The sequence below is a fragment of the Zea mays genome, chromosome 2, assembly GCF_902167145.1.
Source record: "Zea mays cultivar B73 chromosome 2, Zm-B73-REFERENCE-NAM-5.0, whole genome shotgun sequence".
In the NCBI taxonomy this organism is placed as follows: domain Eukaryota; kingdom Viridiplantae; phylum Streptophyta; class Magnoliopsida; order Poales; family Poaceae; genus Zea; species Zea mays.
In genome coordinates, this window is record NC_050097.1 from 175,471,818 (window position 1) to 175,493,902 (window position 22,085).

At 42.7% G+C, this 22,085-nt stretch overlaps 1 protein-coding gene across 5 annotated transcripts; it reads left to right on the forward strand.

The window, feature by feature from the left end:
- The first annotated feature begins 3,679 nt into the window (after positions 1-3,679).
- On the forward strand, positions 3,680-11,375 carry LOC100217241 (uncharacterized). Of its 5 annotated transcripts, none has more exons than XR_004855870.1 (11): positions 3,680-4,040; positions 4,819-4,955; positions 8,068-8,212; positions 8,302-8,429; positions 9,690-9,761; positions 9,859-9,973; positions 10,064-10,167; positions 10,258-10,299; positions 10,383-10,425; positions 10,512-10,724; positions 10,947-11,375. XR_004855870.1 is itself a non-coding variant. In XM_008669172.4 (11 exons), exons 1-11 carry the CDS (start codon positions 3,794-3,796, stop codon positions 11,013-11,015), a joined length of 1,161 nt encoding a protein of 386 aa, XP_008667394.1. In that variant the 5' UTR covers positions 3,739-3,793; the 3' UTR covers positions 11,016-11,375. The 5 variants fall into 5 exon arrangements, 4 of the variants coding, with proteins under 4 accessions (XP_023157224.1, XP_008667394.1, XP_035820496.1 ...); XM_008669172.4 differs by lacking the exon at positions 10,383-10,425 and having other exon boundaries at positions 3,739-3,908; positions 4,020-4,040; XM_023301456.2 differs by lacking the exon at positions 10,383-10,425.
- Positions 11,376-22,085: the final 10,710 nt, after the last annotated feature.

Here is a 22,085-nt window from a genome sequence, read left to right on the forward strand (position 1 = left end):
AAGGAATGGCCTCCCACGGGATTCACGGGGGAGCAGGTAGCTGAGGCCGGGCTCGGGCGAGACGGAGTTTGTTCCGAGGGCAAGCTTTACGTCGGGCGAGACGGAGTTCACGCCCGAGGGCCGATCCGCGCTCCTGTCGTATTACATGTTCTGTCAGGGGCTGTCAGGCGACATGCGCACGCGTAATCATAGTGGTGAATCTTTCGACAAGACTGCGGTCCCATTGTCCCTGTACGCCTGTAGCCTTATGTGGGGTAGGTACACGCATTGAATGCGACTGTTCCCTAGTGGCCCTCGGGCAAGCCCTATCACAAGTCCTGCCTTTCTTACCCGAGATGGGCTCGGGCGAGGCGGACATGACTTCCCAGGGGTGCAGGGGCCTCGGATGGGACGGAGACGCGCCTGAGCTCACACCTCATCCGAGATTGGGCTTAGGCGAGGCAATGTCCTTTGAAGACCCCTAAGGGGGACCTCAGGCGAGGCAGAGTCCGATCTTCTTGACCTCGGGGAACGTACCTTGATGATGTCCTTGCGTTTTAGGGGGATAATCTGTGTACCCCTAAATATCATACCCAACAAGTAGATTTTTTGAACGATAAAACTGAACTTGACGTGTGCTTAATTGCTAAGACCAATATGCGTTGGTTATGACATCACCGATTTGCCCATGTTGGAATGAAGAATCTTCATAAGCTTCTAAAGAAGGAATATGTTAGCACTAACCATGTTTGCTTTGAAAAAGACATATCATGTGGAGCATGTCAAGCAGGAAAGCAAGTTGATGCAATTCATCATGTAGAGAATATCATGACAACATCAAGACCATTGGAGCTACTACGTATGGAACTATTTAGCCCCATTGCTTATATAATCATCAGTGGAAGTATGATCTTGTTATTGTTGATGACTATACACGCTTCACTTCATTATTCTTTTTGTAGGACAAAAGTGAAACCCAAGGCATGCTAAAGAGATTGTTGAGAAGATCTCAAAATGAGTTCGACTTAAGAATCAAGAGAACTAGAGATAGGGGAGAGGAAGAAACAAATCACAATCGATGATCAAACACAAAGAGCATGGACAATTTGTTTCCCGAGGTTCAGTTTCGAAGAACCTACTCCCCGTTGAGGAGTCCACTAAGGACGAGTCTCTTTCAACCTTTCCCCCCTCTCAAATGGTCACGTAGACCGGTTGAGTGTTCTTCTCAATCCCAAGGGACACTTAGTCCCCACAAAGATCACCATACACTTAGGTGTCTCTTGCTAGCTTTACAAATGTGAGAATTGGGGTGACAATGAGAAAGAAACACAAGAACAAGAACACAAGAACTTGCAACAACTCAAGAACACAATGCATTAAGTCTCTCTAACTCATATTGAGCAAATGCGGAGCTGATGTGGCTTTGAATGCTTGTAAGATGTTGCAATCAATGTATGGATGTTTGGTGTAGCTCTTGTGTCTTCATTGTTCTAGTTGGGGTGTATTTATAGCCCACAACTGCCCAAAGTCATTGGAGTGGTTGGGCAAAAACTACACTATTTGGTGGCACATTGGACCTCAAAGTACCGATCACGTGCACCACCAGACCCCTGTCAGACTGCTAAGTTTGTCTTTTCTTCTTCTGTTCCTTTTGCCTGTAGTTGAGGATGTTCCTATGACTCAGACAAACATATGTATAGACTATCCAACTAGTCTAAGCCATGGATCTTGAACATTTTAATTTTTACTAACTCATATTTGTGTTTTGGCTCAAACTAGCTCTAAAAGAGTGACTTGTTGAAATTGAACTATCCAACCACTTTAGATGTGTCAAATATGATTCTAGAGGTATTTAGAACTTATTCAAAGTATGAAACTATTGCTAGTTCATCTATTCCAACTTTTACCCCTTCTTGGTTGTGTTTGAGTTATTTTTGACTTAGAAACTCTAAAATTGATCTTATGAACCTGTGAATCAAAGACTTAGCAAACTAGTTAGTTCATATGATCGTGATGGTCATCAAGCACCAAAACTAATATCTAAAATGGTTTAAGGCCATTTTCCTTTCAATTACCCTTCAACTAACTAATTTCTCCCACTTGTTCTCGACAACATTAATAAAGGAGAGACAAAGTCAGTAAAAAGGAACGATTTAGTCTCTTTTAGGGGGCCTTTGAGAAATTAGAGACTAAAATAATTTAGTCTTTTTAGGGTGTGTTTGTTTCGCTCCTATATTATATAAGTTGGATTATGGTAAAAACGTAGGAGAGTAAAATATCACTTTAGTACCACAAATAAGCTGAAATGTTTTACCATCCTAACCTTCCACCATAATACAACATATATAATCTAGGAGAGAAACAAAAAGGACCTTAGGGCTAGTTTGGAAACTCAAACCCACTTCGTGATTGAAGGGGATTGGAGAGAAAATTAGTTTATTTCCACCTCAATCACCTCCAATTCCGAAGGGTTTTGAGGTTTTCAAAGTAGCCCTTAGGCTGTCTCCAACAAGGCACTGTAAAGCAACATGTCCGCTAAATATAGCGTTTCTTACGTCCTCTATACCCTCCAGCAATAAACGCTAAAGGCTCCGGTAAAATTTAGGGGTGCTTCTTCCTCCGCTAAAGATAGCGGATTCCTGTTCGTCCGCTAAAGCTATATACACGGTGGACCTCGGTCGTCGGCTGCGCGGGCACAGAGCGCAGAGGTGATAGAGGACGTCGGTTGCGCGGGCGCGGAGCGGGGGAGGAGCTCAGCCAGAGAGAAGAAGCACCAACGCAGGCCATTGCTACGACGACGTGGAAAAGCTCGCCGGCGTATAGGAGCTTGGCTGAGGAGAAGCTCGTCGCGGAGGACCTCGGCTGGGAGGAGCTGTGTTGGGATGCGGCGCCAGAGACGATGCTTCTCCATCTGCGAACGATTTTTGCGTTGCGTCTGCGAACGATTTTGCATCTGTTAACATATTTAATAATTTCAATATAAAAATATTTTGCATCTGCGAACGATTTTGCGTTGCGTCATTTTTGGCATGCTACAAATGATTTTTTGGCATGCTACAAATGATTTTTTATCTCTCTGGCGCTTTAACTCCTGGAGCCGTACGCTTCATTAGGAAAAACAATTAGTAATGTAGGTTAGAAAATGTAATTATCTAAACTAGTTCCTAAATCATTTTTGGCATGCTACAAATGATTTTTTTATTGCGTAGACGACTAACAAAAACTTATAATATAGACGTCTGGTAATTATTTGCCTCAATATAAACTAATATTGTTTCCCAATAAAATCAATATGTAATTTCGCTATGAACTGTTTTTTAAGATCGATAAAAAACAACGTGTATTGTGAAATCTGTTAATACTGTAGATATAGAGGACCGATTTTAGAGGATGTTGCTGAAGATGTTGAAAATATAGAGGATGAAATCTTTTAGAGTGAGCTGTAAAGGACAGAGAATATTCCTTTAAACGATGAAATTTAGGGAACGTCGTTGGAGACAGTCTTATTCTATATGTTTAATAATTTAGAGACTAAGGAGTGTTTGAATGCACTAGACCTAATAGTTAGTTGACTAAAAATTGCTAATTGAATTAGCTAACTAACTAGTAGCTAGTTTACTAAAAGTAACTAATAGCTGAACTGTTAGCTAGTCTATTTAGATGTCTTATTTAATTTTAGCAATTAACTATTGGTTCTAATGCGTCAACCAAATATGGGGCCTAAAAATTAGTCCTTACCAAACACTGCCTAACCGCCTAAGGATTCCGCCGCCGGCACCTTGCCAGCTGACGCCACCAATCAACGCTTCCCTTTATGGCCGGAGCAATAGTTGGCAGACTCGGCCGCCATCCCACCTCCTTGCTCCTCCTAACACTGCCCCGTCACGCCGCCGCACACCACCGGCTGCACTCTCCTTCCTCCTCCCAAGGTACCGTCCCCCACCTTCCCCTCTTTCTCAGACCCTGGCGCTTCCCATCCTTTTGCCCTGCCGCTGCTGTCCTGCACGGGCGTCCCCTGATTTACAACCCTTTGGCTGCAGTTGCAAGAGCCGGATTGCCAGGTGCTTGTTTCGTTTCGGGCTGTGTAGGTGCTCGGATGCTGATTTTTTTCTTCTTTCTTTTGTGATGAATTGTACTGGGCCGATGAAACCGTATCGGATTGGGTTCTCTGACGAGGAAATACATAACTAATAAATACACATACACTGAGCTGAGGTTGACCTTGCACATTCCTGTTGATAGAGTTTATATTGCTGTCAGCAGGTTCAGATTAGTTTGTGTTGTGCTAGTAACTAATGCAGAGCACAGCGAGTAGCAATTAAAACTGTGAGTTGCAGAGGAGAGTGGGTGTATTGGTTGCTCAATCAATCTATGTTGGAGCCAGTAAACATTCTTCTCTCCCTCCTGCACTGGCTCTAGATTTGTTCCTTCCATCTCTTTCTTAACTCTTGCCTGACATGATTTTACTTCATTCACGAGTTGAAACTTTAATCAGTATAAGGCAGAAGCCAAAATGATCATGCTAGCTAAGGAACAACTGCTCTAAATGAAATTACTGTTTACATGGCATTAGCATCAGTATGTTCAATCCAATATGATTGTTGCTTTCTGGAAATTCGGCTATGATATACATCACTCCGATTGTCTTTATAGAAGGATTGTTCTGTTTCTGTTAAATTGTTTGGAAGCAATTAGTTATTTTGGAAGTCTAATTGATGGATGGATATCTTTGACATATTGTTATTCTCGTGATAATTTTGAGTCTCTTGGAGACAAGTGGTATCTGTGATTCTAGACAATTCATTATATTTATTTTGACTACATAGCTCATCGCTACAGGTCAGTATTCAAAAATGGGTGATCCAAGTGAGAGGAATGGACACGGCGCTCTTACCCGGGTGCTATTCTGTGGTCCATATTGGCCTGCTTCTACTAACTACACCAGGGAGTATTTGCAGGACTATCCATTCATTCAGGTTGGTGGTGCCCTTTACATGGTGCTATGCAAGAGAAATGCTGCTGCATGTATCTGTTCATTGATATGAATATGAATGTACTGACTGTCTTTTATCTACAATCTTGTGTATACTGTAGCAATATGCTTAATGTTACCAAATTTTGAAGTTTGAATTTCTATTTATATACAGCTAATGTTGTGGGCAAAAATTGCTGTTCAATCATGTTTACCATGCAATCACTATCAAAGGTCATGAAAAATTTATAGATGTACTTTATTATTTACTCTATCAATGTATCAAATTTCAAGTTCTAATCCATCCTATATTAAGAGAGATAAAAACATAAACTTTTGTCCAATATGAATTATTAAAAAATGATAGAAGTTTTTTATATCTTTTAACATAGGATGAATTAGAACATAAAATTTGATATATTGATAGAGTAAATAATGAAGTACTGGGATGGGGGTTTCATACCTTTTTTGTACTATCTTCTCTTCTCTAGATGAAATGACGCACAATTCTCTAGTGCATTCGTGAAAAAAGAACAACGAAGTACATCTATAATTTTTTATGACATTTGCATGGTTATTAAAGCGGTAAAACGTTATGAACTAACTTTTTAACTTTTAAACGTTTAAACGAATGTTGAAACGTCTTTCCAGACTTGACATAGAAATTCAAATATAGAATAAGTTCACACATAAGTTGAGTTCACACATAAGCCTTCGTGACTGATCTTTGAGCTGGTCTTGCGGAGAGGCCGCAGAGGTGAGGCACAGCGCAGAGGCCGACGGTCTACGGCACAGTGGGAAGTGGCTGGGACCCCTCACTCTTAGTCCCAGCCGCAGAGGTGATTCACTGTGAGGGGCAGCGAGGACAGCGGATGGATCTGGGTCGTTGAGGGCAGCGGCAACAAGTGGATGCGGGGGCGCACTGGAGCTTGGCCGGGCAAGTGGATGCAGCTGCAGCAAGTGGGCACGGGAGCACTGGAGCTTGGCCGGGCAAGTGGATGCAGCGCAACAGCGGCAGCAAGTGGGCACTGGAGCAGTGGAGCTTGGCCGGGCAAGTGGATGCAGCGGCAGCAAGTGGGCACTGGGTAGTGGCACGGCGGCGCACTAGCCTGTGGGTGGACTGGTGGAGGGAAGAGGGAGGAGGGGTCCGGCGGCGTACCTGGGGGCAGGAGGGCGGTCGCACTGTTGTAGGCGCGGCTGGGCGGCCGACCGGGAGATCTCCAGCGCTGGCTGAGGAGTGAGGAGGCGCGATCTGCAGTCGCAGGCGCGGCTGGGCGGCCTCCAGCGCTGGTTCGAAGCGAAAGCGAGTAGCCGAGTACCTAAAGCCTAGGAAGGCCCACTAGTAACTAGAACGTCCTCAGAACGTCTAAAACGACATAAAACGCATTTTGGACGTTTAAACGACGATTAAATGTCCAAAACAGACGTTCTACACTGATTTGTTAGAACGTTCGAACGTTTTAGTTTCTAATCGCGTTTTACCGCTTAAACGACGCTTAAACGTCGTTTAAGCGATGTTTTAATAACCATGGACATTTGGAAGCTTGATTGCACGGCAATTACACGCAAAGCGTGACTGCACAACATTTTTTCCCAATGCTATGGGAAGGTTACACTTTGGAATATATGATTCTTGTCCTGTGTTAGTTAGTAGTTAACATTGCTGCTTCGTTTACGTTCTTTTGTCCCTTGTAAGAATAATCTGCCCTCATGAGTAACCATGAGCTGGTTACATGTCTTTGAAAAGAACAGAAAACAGGACATGGTTTGCCCTCCACAGCAACAAACATGCTTTGCTTTCTCATGTCAATAAGGGAAGCAATCTTATCACACAATGCAATACAAATATCTGATGCTGATGTGTTTAAGATCAATGCTACGAAGAGATGAAGATATTGATGAAGATGTTAGCCATAGAATCAAAGCAGAGAATGAAGTGATGTCAAGCATGTGGTGTTCTATATGACAATAGAGTACCAAAAAAGCTAAAAGGCAAGTTTTATAGGATGGCGATTAGACCTGCTATGTTGTATGGTACAAAATGCTGGTCTACAAAAAGATGACAAGTTCAAAAAATAAGTGTTGTGAAATTATGTATATTGCGTTGAATTTGTGTCCATACAAAAAGGGATCGAGTCCGGAATGATGATATATGTGATAGCCTAGGGGTAGCACCAACTGAAGAAATGCTTCTCCTAAACATCGGTTGAGATGGTTTGGACATGTGTCCTACAGAGACGAGCTGCTGTGTCAATGCATAATGGGATCCTAATGCGTGATACCGATGGGAAGAGTGGAAGAGGAAGATCAAAATTGACATGAAAAGAGACCGTTAAAAGAGACTTGACAGGATGAGATATACCTAAAGATTTATCCTTGAACAGGAGTGTATGTAAAACAATTATCCATGTGCCCAAACCTTAACTTGTAGGTTCTATTGGGTTTTTAACTTTAGCCTACCTCAACTTGCTTGGGATAAAAGGCTTTGTTGTTGTTGTTGTTGATGATGTGTTTTTTAATAATGAATTTCCTTTATAAATGGAACATCATACAAATTTTTGAATTTTCATTACAAATATAAAAACATCAACTTAGGCTTAGGCTGGTCAGTGGTTTGTTGTTGGCATGTTTATTATGAATATAGTGTATACTCACCTTGTTTTTGTTTTCTCCTTCCCCCATTAGGATAACAACAACAACAACAACAACAAAGCCTTTTTGTCCCAAGCACGTTGGGGTAGGCTAGAGATGAAACCCCGTATGAAAACCTCAGAGCTCAACCCCCAAAGAACAGAAAAGGGAAACAAAGGCAAAGGAGAACCGAAAACAACGAAACGGGGAAACACATAAAAGAGATAAAACCCACAAGGACCAGCAAGATCTAAAATGGACACAAGAAAAAGGTCAAACGATTAAGGAGGAAAAGCGAAACTATCAATCAGGGTTCTGGCACGTGAATTGCACACTTCCACCCCTTCCTATCTGCGGCGAGCTCTTTTTTTGAGACAAATTCTGTTCTAATATAGCAGTTTGATAGTAGGTGCTCACCTCATAGCCTTGAGATATGATCATGTCTTTTTTTGAGAGTTGCATATGACCATCATTTCTTTTTGCAGGTTGATGAAGTAGGTCTTGAGCAGGTACCTGATGTTATTCACAGCTATCATATATGTGTAGTAAAAAATAAGCGTATAGATTCAGATATTATTGCCAAGGCAACTCAGATGAAGATTATAATGCAGTATGGTGTTGGGTTAGAAGGTGATTGGAACTCTAATGCTATATTGTCAACCCAATCAATCTGTGGATTTAACTAGCCCATATTATATCGACTGAATACTTTTCGACAGGTGTTGATGTAAATGCTGCTACAGAACACAAAATCAAAGTTGCACGAATACCTGGAAGTACGACAGGAAATGCTGTCTCTTGCGCAGAAATGGCAATCTATCTTACTCTAGGCATTCTGCGTAAGCAAGTATGTGTTGTATGTCTAGTAGTGCTGACCCTGTGGAAGTTGGAAGCATTTTCTTTTGTTTCAGTTTTTTAAGCTTCTTTTTTATGAAAGTTAATAACATTCCAACTTGGCCATTTTCACTTTCATAAACAGTTATAGTTTGTACACTTTAGATATTATGACTAGTCTTCTCTATGATGCAAGCAAACAAAAATATTCTGCAGCACTAGGTCCTTTAGTTAAAATCCTAGTATTCTATGGGTGACCAATAAAAACTCGTCTGGTGGGGGAAATACCGTCCCCACGGTATTATATTAAGAAGCTCAATCCCTGACCAAGAAAGGTCGAAAGTTGCTCCCCCTCCGTGCAGCATGAGGGTCCGTCCCCTATAGGCTACATCTTTACTCGTGCTTTGAGCCTTCTCACTAGGATCCGCCCTCCATAGGTCAAGTCCATCTCGTATGCACACAATCAGGGGAACCAGTGAGTGATCTTTTTAACCTTAGCCTAAAATTTGCTCCTATTGAGGTTTGAACTCAGGACCTAAGGAATGCTACTCAAACCACCTAACCAACTCAGTTAGCGGCCCTTTCGCTCGACTAATAGAAACATAATGGTTTAAGCTAGCAGTTGAGTTTGAGGTCTGTGAGTTTAGATATAAAATGAATATTCCTAGTTTGATTTTTGTCTAAAATCTGCAACAATTATATGTTGCATCCCCTTTTTATTATGTTTTGAGTTCGGCAGTTAATATGAATTCTATTACTGAGACATTGCCATGAGTTAGAATGCATTTTCAGAGGAAAAAGGGTATGTGATGCTGCAAAAGCTGTTGTACATTGATGACTATATTAAAACTACTCCCCTATTTCAGGCGATTGATGATGTTATCCAACATTTTTTGCTGCATTTGATAAAAATAATGATAAATCTACTAGTAAAATTTATGTTTGAAAATCTTAATAGCTTTTGTTTATAGTACTGTTCAAATAATAAGAATTTCAATATTTATACCTTAGTGATACATATATAGGGACACTTGCACTAGTTTTAGTTCATGTGTGTCCAATATTTATTTCAGTAACCAAAATTTCTGGCAATTGGACTATCTTTGGCTCGTTATGTTTATACTGTAGAGGATATGTAGTCACCTCTTTAACATATACACTACCTTCCTAGCTTTCATCATCTTGAAGCTAGCTTGTGTATGTTTCACAAATATAACTTCGATCCTTTCATACGTGGCCTACCATTGTTGCACATTGTGCATTTAACTTGCAGAAGGAGATGGATACTGCTGTGAACCGGAAAGACCTTGGTGTTCCAGTTGGAGATACATTATTTGGCAAAACAGTATGCTCGTGTTGCATACACCATTTGCATCTTTGATATACTTTGTGTGGGAAATATCCCATTCATGTAGTTGTTCTTTTCCTGATGTGCTGTGTAGATCCTTATCCTTGGATTTGGGGCCATTGGCATCGAGGTTGCCAAGAGGCTAAGACCCTTTGGGGTAAAAATTCTTGCTACCAAAAGAAATTGGTCATCGGACACATTGCCATCTTGTAAGATCCGCTGTTCCATTTCCTCCGCATCATGGCCTTTATAAATAGTTCCTGTTCTGCTCGACCTGCTTAAGAAACATTCCAATGCAGATGTTGATGAGCTAGTTGACAAGAAAGGTGGGCCGGAAGATATGTATGAGTTTGCTGGTGAAGCTAACATTGTTATAGCATGCATGACCTTAACCAGCGAGACAGTTAATGCTTCTCTTGGTGTACTTAGTTATAAATATTCCTTCAAGATGGCCTCTACTTGACCTTGATTAGGACGTGACCATCTTTTACAGATTGGAATTGTGGATCATAAGTTTGTTTCATCAATGAAAAAGGTACATGCTTGTTTCTGTCATACTGGTCTCCATGTTATCAGATCTGTGGGCTCATTTCGCTGACTCCATCCTTTTGGTTTTAGTGTTGTGCATAAATAATAGAGAAGGAATGATCCATGAGTCATGGTATCAGTTGAGAACATTTTTACTAGAAAACATTTTCTGGAGAATAATGTTATTGGGTTAACTTGAATTGCTTCAATCTTAAGTAGGGGTCATATCTGGTCAACATTGCTCGGGGACGCCTGCTGGACTACAAGGCTGTGTTTGATCACCTGGAATCGGGCCATCTAGCTGGTCTGGGGATTGATGTTGCTTGGATGGAGCCATTTGATCCTGAGGACCCTGTTCTGAAATTCCCAAACGTCATTCTAACGCCCCATGTGGCCGGCGTCACCGAGTATTCCTACAGAACTATGGCAAAGGTTTGCGCTAATCTTTTCTTCAGTATTTAGCAACTGCCCAGTACTACAGTTGGACAGCAGTATGAACCGTGCAACCAAAATATTGTATCGTTAAGCTCCACAGGATAGGATGAAAATGCCAGGCGAACGTGCAATGGAAGAAAAAAAAGAAAGAAACTCGTTGTCGGCGGTTTCTGTTGCTATTTTGATTACTTGCGGTAACTCTTGCTCTGCATTTTGCAGTCTGTTGGTGACACCGCCCTTCAGCTTCATTTAGGCGAGGCGTTCACGGAGGTAGAGTTCGTCAACTAAAAAACCGTCCAGGCGGCAGCCGTAGACGCATGCCATTCGTGGGCTATCGGAACCGCTGATGCGATCATTTGTAGAGAATAATGGATCCGCGACTTGTAAGAATAAACATGTAGCCAGATGTTTGATGGTGATCTCCATGAGAACTCTGCCACTGGCTGCCTTAGCTGGTAGTGGTAGCAAGTCATTTTCTCAAACATTGCCTTCTCTTTCTCTGTATCACTGTTGTCGTCATGATCACAACTTTCTTTGTTAGCCGGGTTGGTTAGGTGCTCTAGGTAACACTCCTTAAGTTTGAGTTCAGTTCAATTCTTAATTCGACTGAATTTCAGGCTGAGTTTTAAAAATAATACCTTTTTTTTTGGTGTTGTTCACGCACTAGCCTCAGCTAGCCGTCGTAGTCTCGGACGGCGATTAGGAGGTCAGATCGTGAACACTGTCATTTCCATCATGTACGACGAATGAGGTTTTCGCGATACTGCAAGGTTGTGTTTGGTTTGAAGCCAAAGTAGGATGAGATGGAGCGACATGTTCCCTCGATATATTCCTGCTTATATTTTCATCTAAACACTATAGAAAATGTGATCGTCTCTTTATATTTCTGCTTGTACGTCCAATCAAAACACATAAAGTGAGGACAAATAAGGTTTAAGTAAAGTTCAAACACATAAAGTGAGGACAAATAAGGTTTAAGTAAAGTGAGGACAAATAAGTTTTTTAGAAAGTGCTTCATGAGCGACTGTTTCTAACTTTTACAGGGGGCCGATTTTCATTCAGGTCACATGACCTACATTCTGTCGTATTTGTCGTTAGTTGGTCTGAGCTTTTCTCCTGCCACTAATTAACGACTTGTACATGCACTAGCAATAACGTCTCAACCGTTTACAACTTCACTTTCATCTACAAACAAAAGGTTCACACCACATGATCTAATATGTTACAGTATGTCTGCTACGTTTGTTCATGTTGTATAATCCAACTACTATGCAAACATTGCTCATTCTAGTATCTATTTGTATGTTGTTTAATCTAACAATATAAGAGCATTTCTCATATTAGTATCTGAGATCATCATGATTTTTGTTCTGATTTTAATATGAAATTCTCTAAATTAACTATAGTTGGTTTTGCTGACACATTGAGGCCAAATAAATTTACGGGTGCGAATTTCAATAGGTGGCAAGTCAAGATCATGCTTTGGCTTCAGGTCATGAATGTGTTTTGGGTTAGCGCTGGCATATCCGAGGGAAATATCTTTGAAGAAGATCAGAAAATATTCTAAGAAGCCAATGATATCTTTAGAGAACAAGTTTTTTATGCTCTTGTTGATTATCTGATAGATGCACTTTTGCATTTAACATATGCGAATACATTTATGGGATCATTTGAATGTTACATATGGTGCATCAGACATAGACAATAAGCTAGAAACCATAGAGAGCTTTCATGACAATAGGATGGGTGACAACCGATCTATAAGCTCATGTGGTTTAGCACATAGGAAGGGAACTTGAACTCCTTAAGTGTTCATACCTAACGAGTGCTGGGGAGAAGGTCTCTCGCCAAAGATCCGTGTTAATGCAAACTGTTGCTTAAACCGAATTTCAGGATTCAAACACATGGGAGGGCCTTCAAATCAAGATGGAACCGATCACTGAAAGGCCGAAGCCACAAGACAATATCAAAGGAAGTATACCTTCAGAACACCTTTGGAGCAATATTTTGTAAAGAAGTATAAGAAGATACTTAGGGAGAAGAAAAGACATGTGCGACACATCTCTGTTGTAAAAGGACATGATTATACTTCTTCGGTGTTTGTTATGTGTAGGCACAATATGGAGTGGAAATGATGAAATGTCATGAAGAGGATTATGATTGGAGAAAAGTCTCATATTAATCCAAAGACGGTACATGCTACTGGAGGAGGAAAGAACCATGGACTACAAGATTTCATTGCCTCTAAAGTTTTATGTATGTGAGAGCACCTAGAGGGGAGGGTGAATAGGTGATCCTGTAAAAATCAAACACTAATAGCCACAAAACTTAGTTATGAGTGTTAGTACGGCTAAGTAGCTTGAAGCGAGTTCTTGTGAACACAAACAATCACAGAGAGATCAACACAAGACACACAAATTTTTATCCCGTGGTTCGGCCAAGTAACACTTGCCTACTTCCACGTTGTGGCGTCCCAATGGACGAGGGTTGCACTCAACCCCTTTCAAGTGATCCGATGATCAACTTGAATACCACAGTATTTTCCTTAGTGTATTTTCCCGTTTGCGAGGAATCTCCACAACTTGGAGTCTCTCGCCCTTACAATAGATATCACAAAGAAAGCACTGAGTAAGGTTGGGAAGAGCAACACACACAAGACTCAAATACGCAGCACACCCACACACACAAGTGAAGACTCGAGCTCAAATGACAACACAGAAAGTTCACGACTCGAATGGATCTCAAATCTCTAACACAACAAAGCGAATACGCGGGAGCAGAGTCTTGATGCCTTAGAATACTTAGTGAATGCTTGGGTGGCTCCTCCATGCGCCTAGAGGTCCCTTTTATAGTCCCAAGGCGGCTAGGAGCCGTTGGAGGCCAACTTGGAAGGCTAAACTTGCCTTCTATCGGGTGGTGCACCGGACAGTTCGGTGCACCACCGGACAGTCACTGTAGCTGTCCGGTGCGCGATCTCCTTCCTTTTCTGGCACAGACGACCATTGCTCCTCTGGGCTGATTGGCGCACTGGACACTGTATAATACACACCGGACAGTCCGGTGCACCAGCTGACCGTTGGAGCAGTCCACGTGTCGCGCGAAGATTACGTGGCCGACCGTTGGCGCAGGCGACCGTTGGTTCACCGGACAGTCCGGTGCACCACCGTACAATCTGGTGAATTATAGCCACGTCACCCCTTTGCTTGTCCCGAGGGCGACGAGTTCGCCGCGGATGACTCACCGGACAGTCCGGTGCACCACCGGACAGTCCGGTGAATTATAGTCGTACGCCGCCGTCGAGTCCCGAGAGCGGCCTTTTCACGCGGACCAGCCTGGCGCACCGGACACTGTCCGGTGCACCACCGGACAGTCCGGTGTGCCAAGCCGAGTTGGAGTTTGCTGCACATAACCAACTCTTTTTCCAATTCTTCTCTCACTGTTTCTTGCACTTAGACAAAACACATTAGTACTTAAAACAATGTACTAAGTCTAGAAACATACCTTTTTCCTTGATTTGCACTTCTCCTTTATTTGGCACATTGGAACTTAATTAAATGTGTTGGGTACTTAATCACCAAAACATTATAGAAATTGCCCAAGGGCACATTTCCCTTTCAATCTTCCCCTTTTTGGTGATTTATGCCAACACAAACAAAAGCAACCAAAAGAAGTGCAACATCAATGCAATTGAAGACCAAATTCTTTTTTTGACTATAATTTGGCATATTTGGATCGCTCTTTGCCACCACTTGGTTTGTTTTTGCAAATCAAATTCATTTTTCTATCTCTAAGTCAAACACACTTGTTTGGGCACATAGAGAGATATTTCAAGAGTAAAATTGAACAAGTGCCAAAAACTCCCCCATTTTCCTATAATCAAAATTCTCCCCCACAAGAGACCAAATTTTGCAATAAGAGTATTTTGGACAAATCAAAAATTCTAACTCTATTATTTTCAAAATTCACAAGTGGGTGGCTGATCCATTTGCTTTGGCCTTAATTTCTCCCCCTTTGGCATTAAGCACCAAAACGAGATCATTTTTGGCCCTTTAACCCCATTGCCTCACAAAAAATGTCAATTAAGAGCAAAAAAGGCAAATAAAGCATAAGAATGAACTTGGAATTAAATACACCAATACCGGAGTGCAGTGGAAGTCTTTGCAACGTCCAAGTCCATTTTCCCTGTCAATTCACCTTTGAGACTACATCAAGTATACTCAACAAAACAGGTTAGTCTCAAAAGGATCAAGTTGTAGTACAACTCCCCCTAAATATGTGCACATTTGCATACAGACTTGTGAGGTCCGAGGAGGCTTGTACAACTTGAGCACCATAAATAAGCAACAAATAATGTAGATGCTCAAAGTAACATGATCAAAGGCATAGAACACATGTATGCTATAGATCAATCCAAGTTACGCGAATCTAAGACATTTAGCTCACTACGCAACCTGCAAAAAGTTTTCTCATCCAACGGCTTGGTGAAGATATCGACTAGCTGGTTCTCGGTGCTAACATGGTACACTTTGATATCTCCCTTTTGCTGGTGGTCCCTCAGAAAGTGATGCCGGATGTCTATGTGTGCGGCTGTGTTCAACAGGATTATCCGTCATGCGGATTGCACTCTCATTGTCACATAGGAGTGGGACTTTGCTCAGATTGTAGCCAAAGTCCCGGAGGGTTTGCCTCATCCAAAGTAGTTGCGTGCAACACTGTCCTGCGACAACATACTCAGCCTCAGCGGTGGATAGGGCAACAGATGTTTGTTTCTTGGAACTCCAGGACACCAGGGACCTTCCTAGAAATTGGCACGTTCCTGATGTGCTCTTCCTATCAACCTTGCACTCGGCATAATCGGAGTCTAAGTATCCAATCAAGTCAAAGGTAGACCCCTTTGGATACCAGATCCCGAAGCAAGGCGTAGAAACTAAATATCTAAGAATTCGCTTAACGGCCACAAGGTGACACTCCTTAGGGTCGGATTGATATCTAGCACACATGCATACACTTAGCATAATGTCCGGTCTACTAGCACATAAATAAAGCAATGATCCTATCATAGACCGGTATGTCTTTTGATCAACGGACTTACCTCCTTTGTTGAGGTCAATATGTCCGTCAGTTCCCATCGGTGTCTTCGCGAGCTTGGCATCCTTCATCCCAAACTGCTTGAGAAGATCTTGTGTGTACTTTGTTTGGGAGATGAAGGTGCCGTCCTTGAGTTGCTTCACTTGGAACCCAAGGAAGTAGTTCAACTCGCCCATCATCGACATCTCAAACTTTTGGGTCATAACCCTACTAAACTCCTCACAAGACTTTTGGTTAGTAGAACCAAATATTATGTCATCGACATAAATTTGGCACACAAAAAGATCACCATCACAAGTCTTGGTAAAAAGAGTGGGATCGGCTTTCCCAACCTTAAAAGTGTTAGCAATTAAGAAATCTCTAAGGCATTCATACCATGCTCTTGGGGCTTGCTTAAGTCTATAGAGCGCCTTAGAGAGCTTGAACACATGGTCGGGGTACCTGTCATCCTCAAAGCCAGGGGGTTGTTCCACATACAGCTCCTCCTTGATTGAACCATTGAGGAAAGCGCTCTTCACATCCATTTGAAACAACCTGAAATAGTGGTGAGCGACATAGGCTAATAATATTCGAATAGACTCTAGCCTAGCCACAGGAGCAAAAGTCTCCTCGAAATCCAAACCTGTGACTTGGGCATAACCTTTTGCCACAAGTCGAGCCTTGTTTCTTGTCACCACCCCGTGCTCGTCTTGCTTGTTGTGGAACACCCACTTGGTTCCCACAACATTTTGCTTGGGATGTGGCACCAGGCTCCAAACTTCATTCCTCTTGAAGTTGTTGAGCTCTTCCTGCATGGCCAACACCCAGTCCAGATCCTGCAAGGCCTCTTCTACCCTGAAAGGCTCAATAGAAGAGACAAACGAGTAATGCTCACAAAAATTAGCCAAACATGAGCGAGTTGTTACTCCCTTGCTTATGTCACCCAGAATCTGATCAATGGGGTGATTTCTTTGGATCGTCGCTCGGACTTGAGTTGGAGGGACACGTGGTGCTTCTTCCTCCATCACTTGCTCTTCTTGTGCTCCCCCTTGATCATGCTCCTTTTCTTGAGGTACCTGTCCATCATCTTGGGTTGGGGGATGCACCATTGTTGAGGAAGAAGGCTGATCTTGCTCCTGTTGTTCCTGTGGTCGCACTTCTCCAATCGCCATCGTGCACATTGCGGCTGTTGGAACATCATCTTCATCTATGTCATCAAGATCAACTTGCTCTCTTGGAGAGCCATTAGTCTCATCAAATACAATGTCGCTAGAGACTTCAACCAAACCCGATGATTTGTTAAAGACTCTATACGCCTTTGTATTTGAGTCATACCCTAGAAAAAACCCTTCTACTGCCTTGGGAGCAAATTTAGAATGTCTACCTTTCTTCACCAGAATGTAACATTTGCTCCCAAATACATGAAAGTAAGAAACGTTGGGTTTGTTACCGGTAAGGAGTTCATACGAGGTCTTCTTGAGAAGGTGATGTAGGTAGAGCCGGTTTATGGCGTGGCAAGCTGTGTTCACAGCTTCCGACCAAAACCGCTCGGGCATCTTGAATTCTCCAAGCATCATTCTCGCCATGTCGATAAGCATCCTGTTCTTCCTCTCTACCACATCATTTTGCTATGGTGTGTAGGGAGTGGAGAACTCATGCTTGATGCCTTCTTCCTCAAGATACTCCTCCACTTACAGATTCTTGAACTCGGACCCATTGTCGCTTCTTATCTTTTTCACCTTGAGCTCAAATTTGTTTTGATCCCTCCTTAGAAAGCGCTTTAGGGTCCCTTGGGTTTCTAATTTATCCTGCAAAAAGAACACCCAAGTGAAGCGAGAAAAATCATCAACAATTACCAGACCATACTTACTTCCCCCGATGCTAAGGTAGGCAACGGGTCCGAAGAGGTCCATGTGAAGAAGCTCCAGTGGTCTTGATGTTGTCATCATATTCTTGCTGTGATGAGTGCTTCCCACCTGTTTCCCTGCCTGACAAGCTGCACAAGGTCTATTTTTCTCGAAACAAACATTGGTTAGTCCTAACACATGTTCTCCCTTTAGAAGTTTATGAAGGTTCTTCATCCCAACATGTGCTAGACGGCGATGCCACAGCCAGCCCATACTAGTCGTAGCTATTAAGCATGCATCTAGATTGGCCTCCTCTTTCGAAAAATCAACTAAGTAGAGTTTGCCGTCTAATACACCCTTAAAGGCTAATGAACCATCACTCCTTCTAAAGACAGATACATCAACATTTGTAAAAAGACAATTGTAACCGATGTGACACAATTGACTTACAGACAGAAGGTTGTAACCAAGCGACTCTACTAGAAATACATTTGATATGGAGTGCTCGTTGGTGATGGCTATCTTTCCCAAACCCTTGACCTTGCTTTGATTCCCATCTCCAAAGATAATCGTATCATGGGAATCCTTGTTCTTGACGTAGGAGGTGAACATCTTCTTCTCCCCCGTCATGTGGTTTGTGCATCCGCTGTCGATAATCCAGCTTGAGCCCCCGGATGCATAAACCTGCAATGAATTTTAAGCTTGGGTTTTAGGTACCCAACTCTTGTTGGGTCCTACAAGGTTAGTCAAAACAGTCTTTGGAACCCATATGCAGGTCTTGTTTCCCTTGCATTTGGATCCCAATTTCCTAGCAACTACTTTTGCATTCTTACATAAAAGAACAAAAGAAGCATTACAAGCATGGTAAGTAGTCGAAGGTCCATTGAACATTTTTCTAGGAGTATGAGACACAACATGATTTCTCCTAGGCCTACTTCTACCATGAACAAAAGTAGAACTAGAGGCAAACATAGTACGTGAGTTATAAGCAGCATGATCATAACTTCTATTGTAATGAGTGCGACTAGCAATTTTCCTATCATAGATAAAGGCATTGTTCCTTTGAGGACTATCAGTCATAGGAGCCTTCCCTTTCTCCTTGTTGAGAATGGGAGTCCTTTGACTTGTTCTTGGTTTCCTTTCGAAAACCAAGTCCATCCTTAATTGAGGGGTGTCTACCAACAGTGTAGGCATCCCTAGCAAACTTTAATTTATCAAAATCACTTTTGCAAGTCTTAAGTTGAGCATTAAGACTTGCCACTTCATTATTTAATTTAGTAATAGAAATAAGATGTTCATCACATGCATCAACATCAAAATCTTTACATTTATTACAAATAATGACATGCTCAACACATGAACTAGTTTTGACTTCCCTTAGCTTAGCATTTAATTCATCATTTAAACTCTTCAAACTAGAGACCGATTCATGGCAAATAGACAATTTAGAGGATAACATTTCATTTCTCTTAATTTCTAAGGCAAGAGATTTTTGCACACTAATAAATTTGTCATGTTCCTCATATAAAATGTCCTCTTGTTTTTCTAACAATCTATCCTTTTCATTTAGAGCATCAATTAATTCATTAATTTTTTCTACCTTATATCTATCTAAACCTTTAAATAAACTAGAGTAATCTACTTCATCATCAGAAGATTCCTCATCACTAGAAGAGCAGTACTTAGGTGTATCTCAAATACTTAATTTTTTCTCCTTGGCCATGAGACACGTATGGCGTTCGTTGGAGAAGAGCGAAGACTTGTCGAAGGCTGAGGCAGCCAGTCCCTCATCGTCGGAGTCGGATGAGAATCAGTCAGAGTCCCACTCCTTTCCAAGGTGCGCCTCGCCCTTCGCCTTCTTGTAGTTCATCTTCTTCTCCTTCTTGCCGTGTCTTTCTTGTGCCTGATCATTCTCATTATCGGGACATTGAGCAATAAAGTGACCAGTCTTACCGCATTTAAAGCAGGAGCACTTTCCCCTTATTTTGTTCTTATTGTGGTACTCCTTGCGTCCTTTTAGTGCGGTCTTGAAAAGCTTGATGATAAGCGTCATCTCATCTTCGTTGAGGCCGGCAGCCTCCACTTGAGCTACCTTGCTTGGTAGTGCCTCCTTGCTGCTAGGTGCCTTGAGCGCAACGGGTTGCGGCTCGTAGACGGGTAGAGGGCCATTTAAGGCGTCATCTACATATCTTGCCTCCCTAACCATCATGCGCCCGCTTACAAATTTTCCGAGTATCTCCTCGGGCGTCATCTTTGTGTACCTAGGATTTTCACGGATAAGATTCACAAGATGGGGGTCAATAACTGTAAAGGACCTGAGCATGAGTCGGACGAAGTTGTGGTCCGTCCATTTTGTGCTTCCATAGCTTCTAATCTTGTTGACCAGGGTCTTGAGCCTGTTGTAGGTTTGTGTTGGCTCTTCTCCCCTGATCATGGCGAATCTCCCTAGCTCGCCTTCGGCTAGTTCCATTTTGGTGATCATTGTAGCATCATTTCCTTCATCTGAGATCTTGAGGGTGTCCCAGATTTGCTTGGCGTTGTCCAAGCCACTTACTTTATTATACTCGTCCCTGCAAAGAGATGCTAACAACACAGTAGTAGCTTGGGCATTCTTATGGATTTGCTCATTAATAATCACAGGGTTATCCGTACTATCGAAATGCATTCCATTTTCCACTATTTCCCAAATGCTAGGATGGAGAGAAAATAGACGACTACACATTTTATGACTCCAAAATGAGTAGTCCTCTCCATCAAAGTTTGGAGGTTTTCCTAGAGGAATAGAAAGTAAATGTGCATTCAAATTGTACGACATGCGGGAATAATCAAAGGAATAGTTTTGATTAACCGTCTTTTTCTTTGACGAAGAATCGTCATCGTCGTCGTCTCTTGGTGAAGAAGAAGATGCATCGCTGTCGTAGTAGATGATCTTCTTGATGCGCCTCTTCTTCTTCCCGTCCTTCTTCTTGTGACTCGAGCCAGAGTCAGTGGGCTTGTCATCTCTTGGCTCATTGAAGATGGACTCCTTCTCCTTGTCGTTGACCACCATCCCCTTTCCCTTAGGATCCATCTCTTCGGGCGATTAGTCCCTTACGTGAAGAGTACGACTCCGATACCAATTGAGAGCACCTAGAGGGGGGGGGTGAATAGGTGATCCTGTAAAAATCAAACACTAATAGCCACAAAACTTAGTTATGAGTGTTAGTACAGCTAAGTAGCTTGAAGCGAGTTCTTGTGAACACAAACAATCACAAAGAGATCAACACAAGACACGCGATTTTTATCCCGTGGTTTGGCCAAGTAACACTTGCCTACTTCCACGTTGTGGCGTCCCAATGGACGAGGGTTGCACTCAACCCCTTTCAAGTGATCCGATGATCAACTTGAATACCACAATATTTTCCTTAGTGTATTTTCCCGTTTGCGAGGAATCTCCACAACTTGGAGTCTCTCGCCCTTACAATATATATCACAAAGAAAGCATGGAGTAAGGTTGGGAAGAGCAACACATACAAGACTCAAATACGCAGCACACCCACGCACACAAGTGAAGACTCGAGCTCAAATGACAACACAGGAAGTTCACGACTCGAATGGAGCTCAAATCTCTAACACAACAAAGAGAATACGCGGGAGCAGAGTCTAGATGCCTTAGAATACTTAGTGAATGCTTGGGTGACTCCTCCATGCGCCTAGGGGTCCCTTTTATAGTCCCAAGGCAGCTAGGAGCCGTTGGAGGCCAACTTGGAAGGCAAAACTTGCCTTCTGTCAGGTGGTGCACCGGACAGTCCGATGCACCACCGGACATTCACTTTAGCTGTCCGGTGCGCGATCTCCTTCCTTTTCTGGCACAGACGACCGTTGCTCCTTTGGGCTGATTGGCGCACCAGACACTATCCGGTGCACACTGGACAGTCCGGTGCACCGGCTGACCGTTGGAGCAGTCCACGTGTCACGCGAAGATTACGCGGCCGACCGTTGGCGCAGGCGACCGTTGGCTCACCGGACAGTCCGGTGCACCACTGGACAGTCCGATGAATTATAGCCACGTCGCCCCTTTGCTTTTCCCGAGGGCGACGAGTTCGCCGCGGATGACTCACCGGACAGTCCGGTGCACCACCGGACAGTCCGATGAATTATAGCCGTACGCCGCTGTCGAGTCCCGAGAGCGGCCTTTTCACGTGGACCAGCCTGGCGCACCGGACACTGTCCGGTGCACTACCGGACAGTCCGGTGTGCCAAGCCGAGCTGGAGTTTGCTGCACATAGCCAACTCTTTTTCCAATTCTTCTCTCACTGTTTCTTGCACTTAGACAAAACACATTAGTACTTAAAACAATGTACTAAGTCTATAAACGTACCTTTTTCCTTGATTTGCACTTCTCACTTTATTTGGCACATTGGAACTTAATTAAATGTGTTGGACACTTAATCACCAAAACATT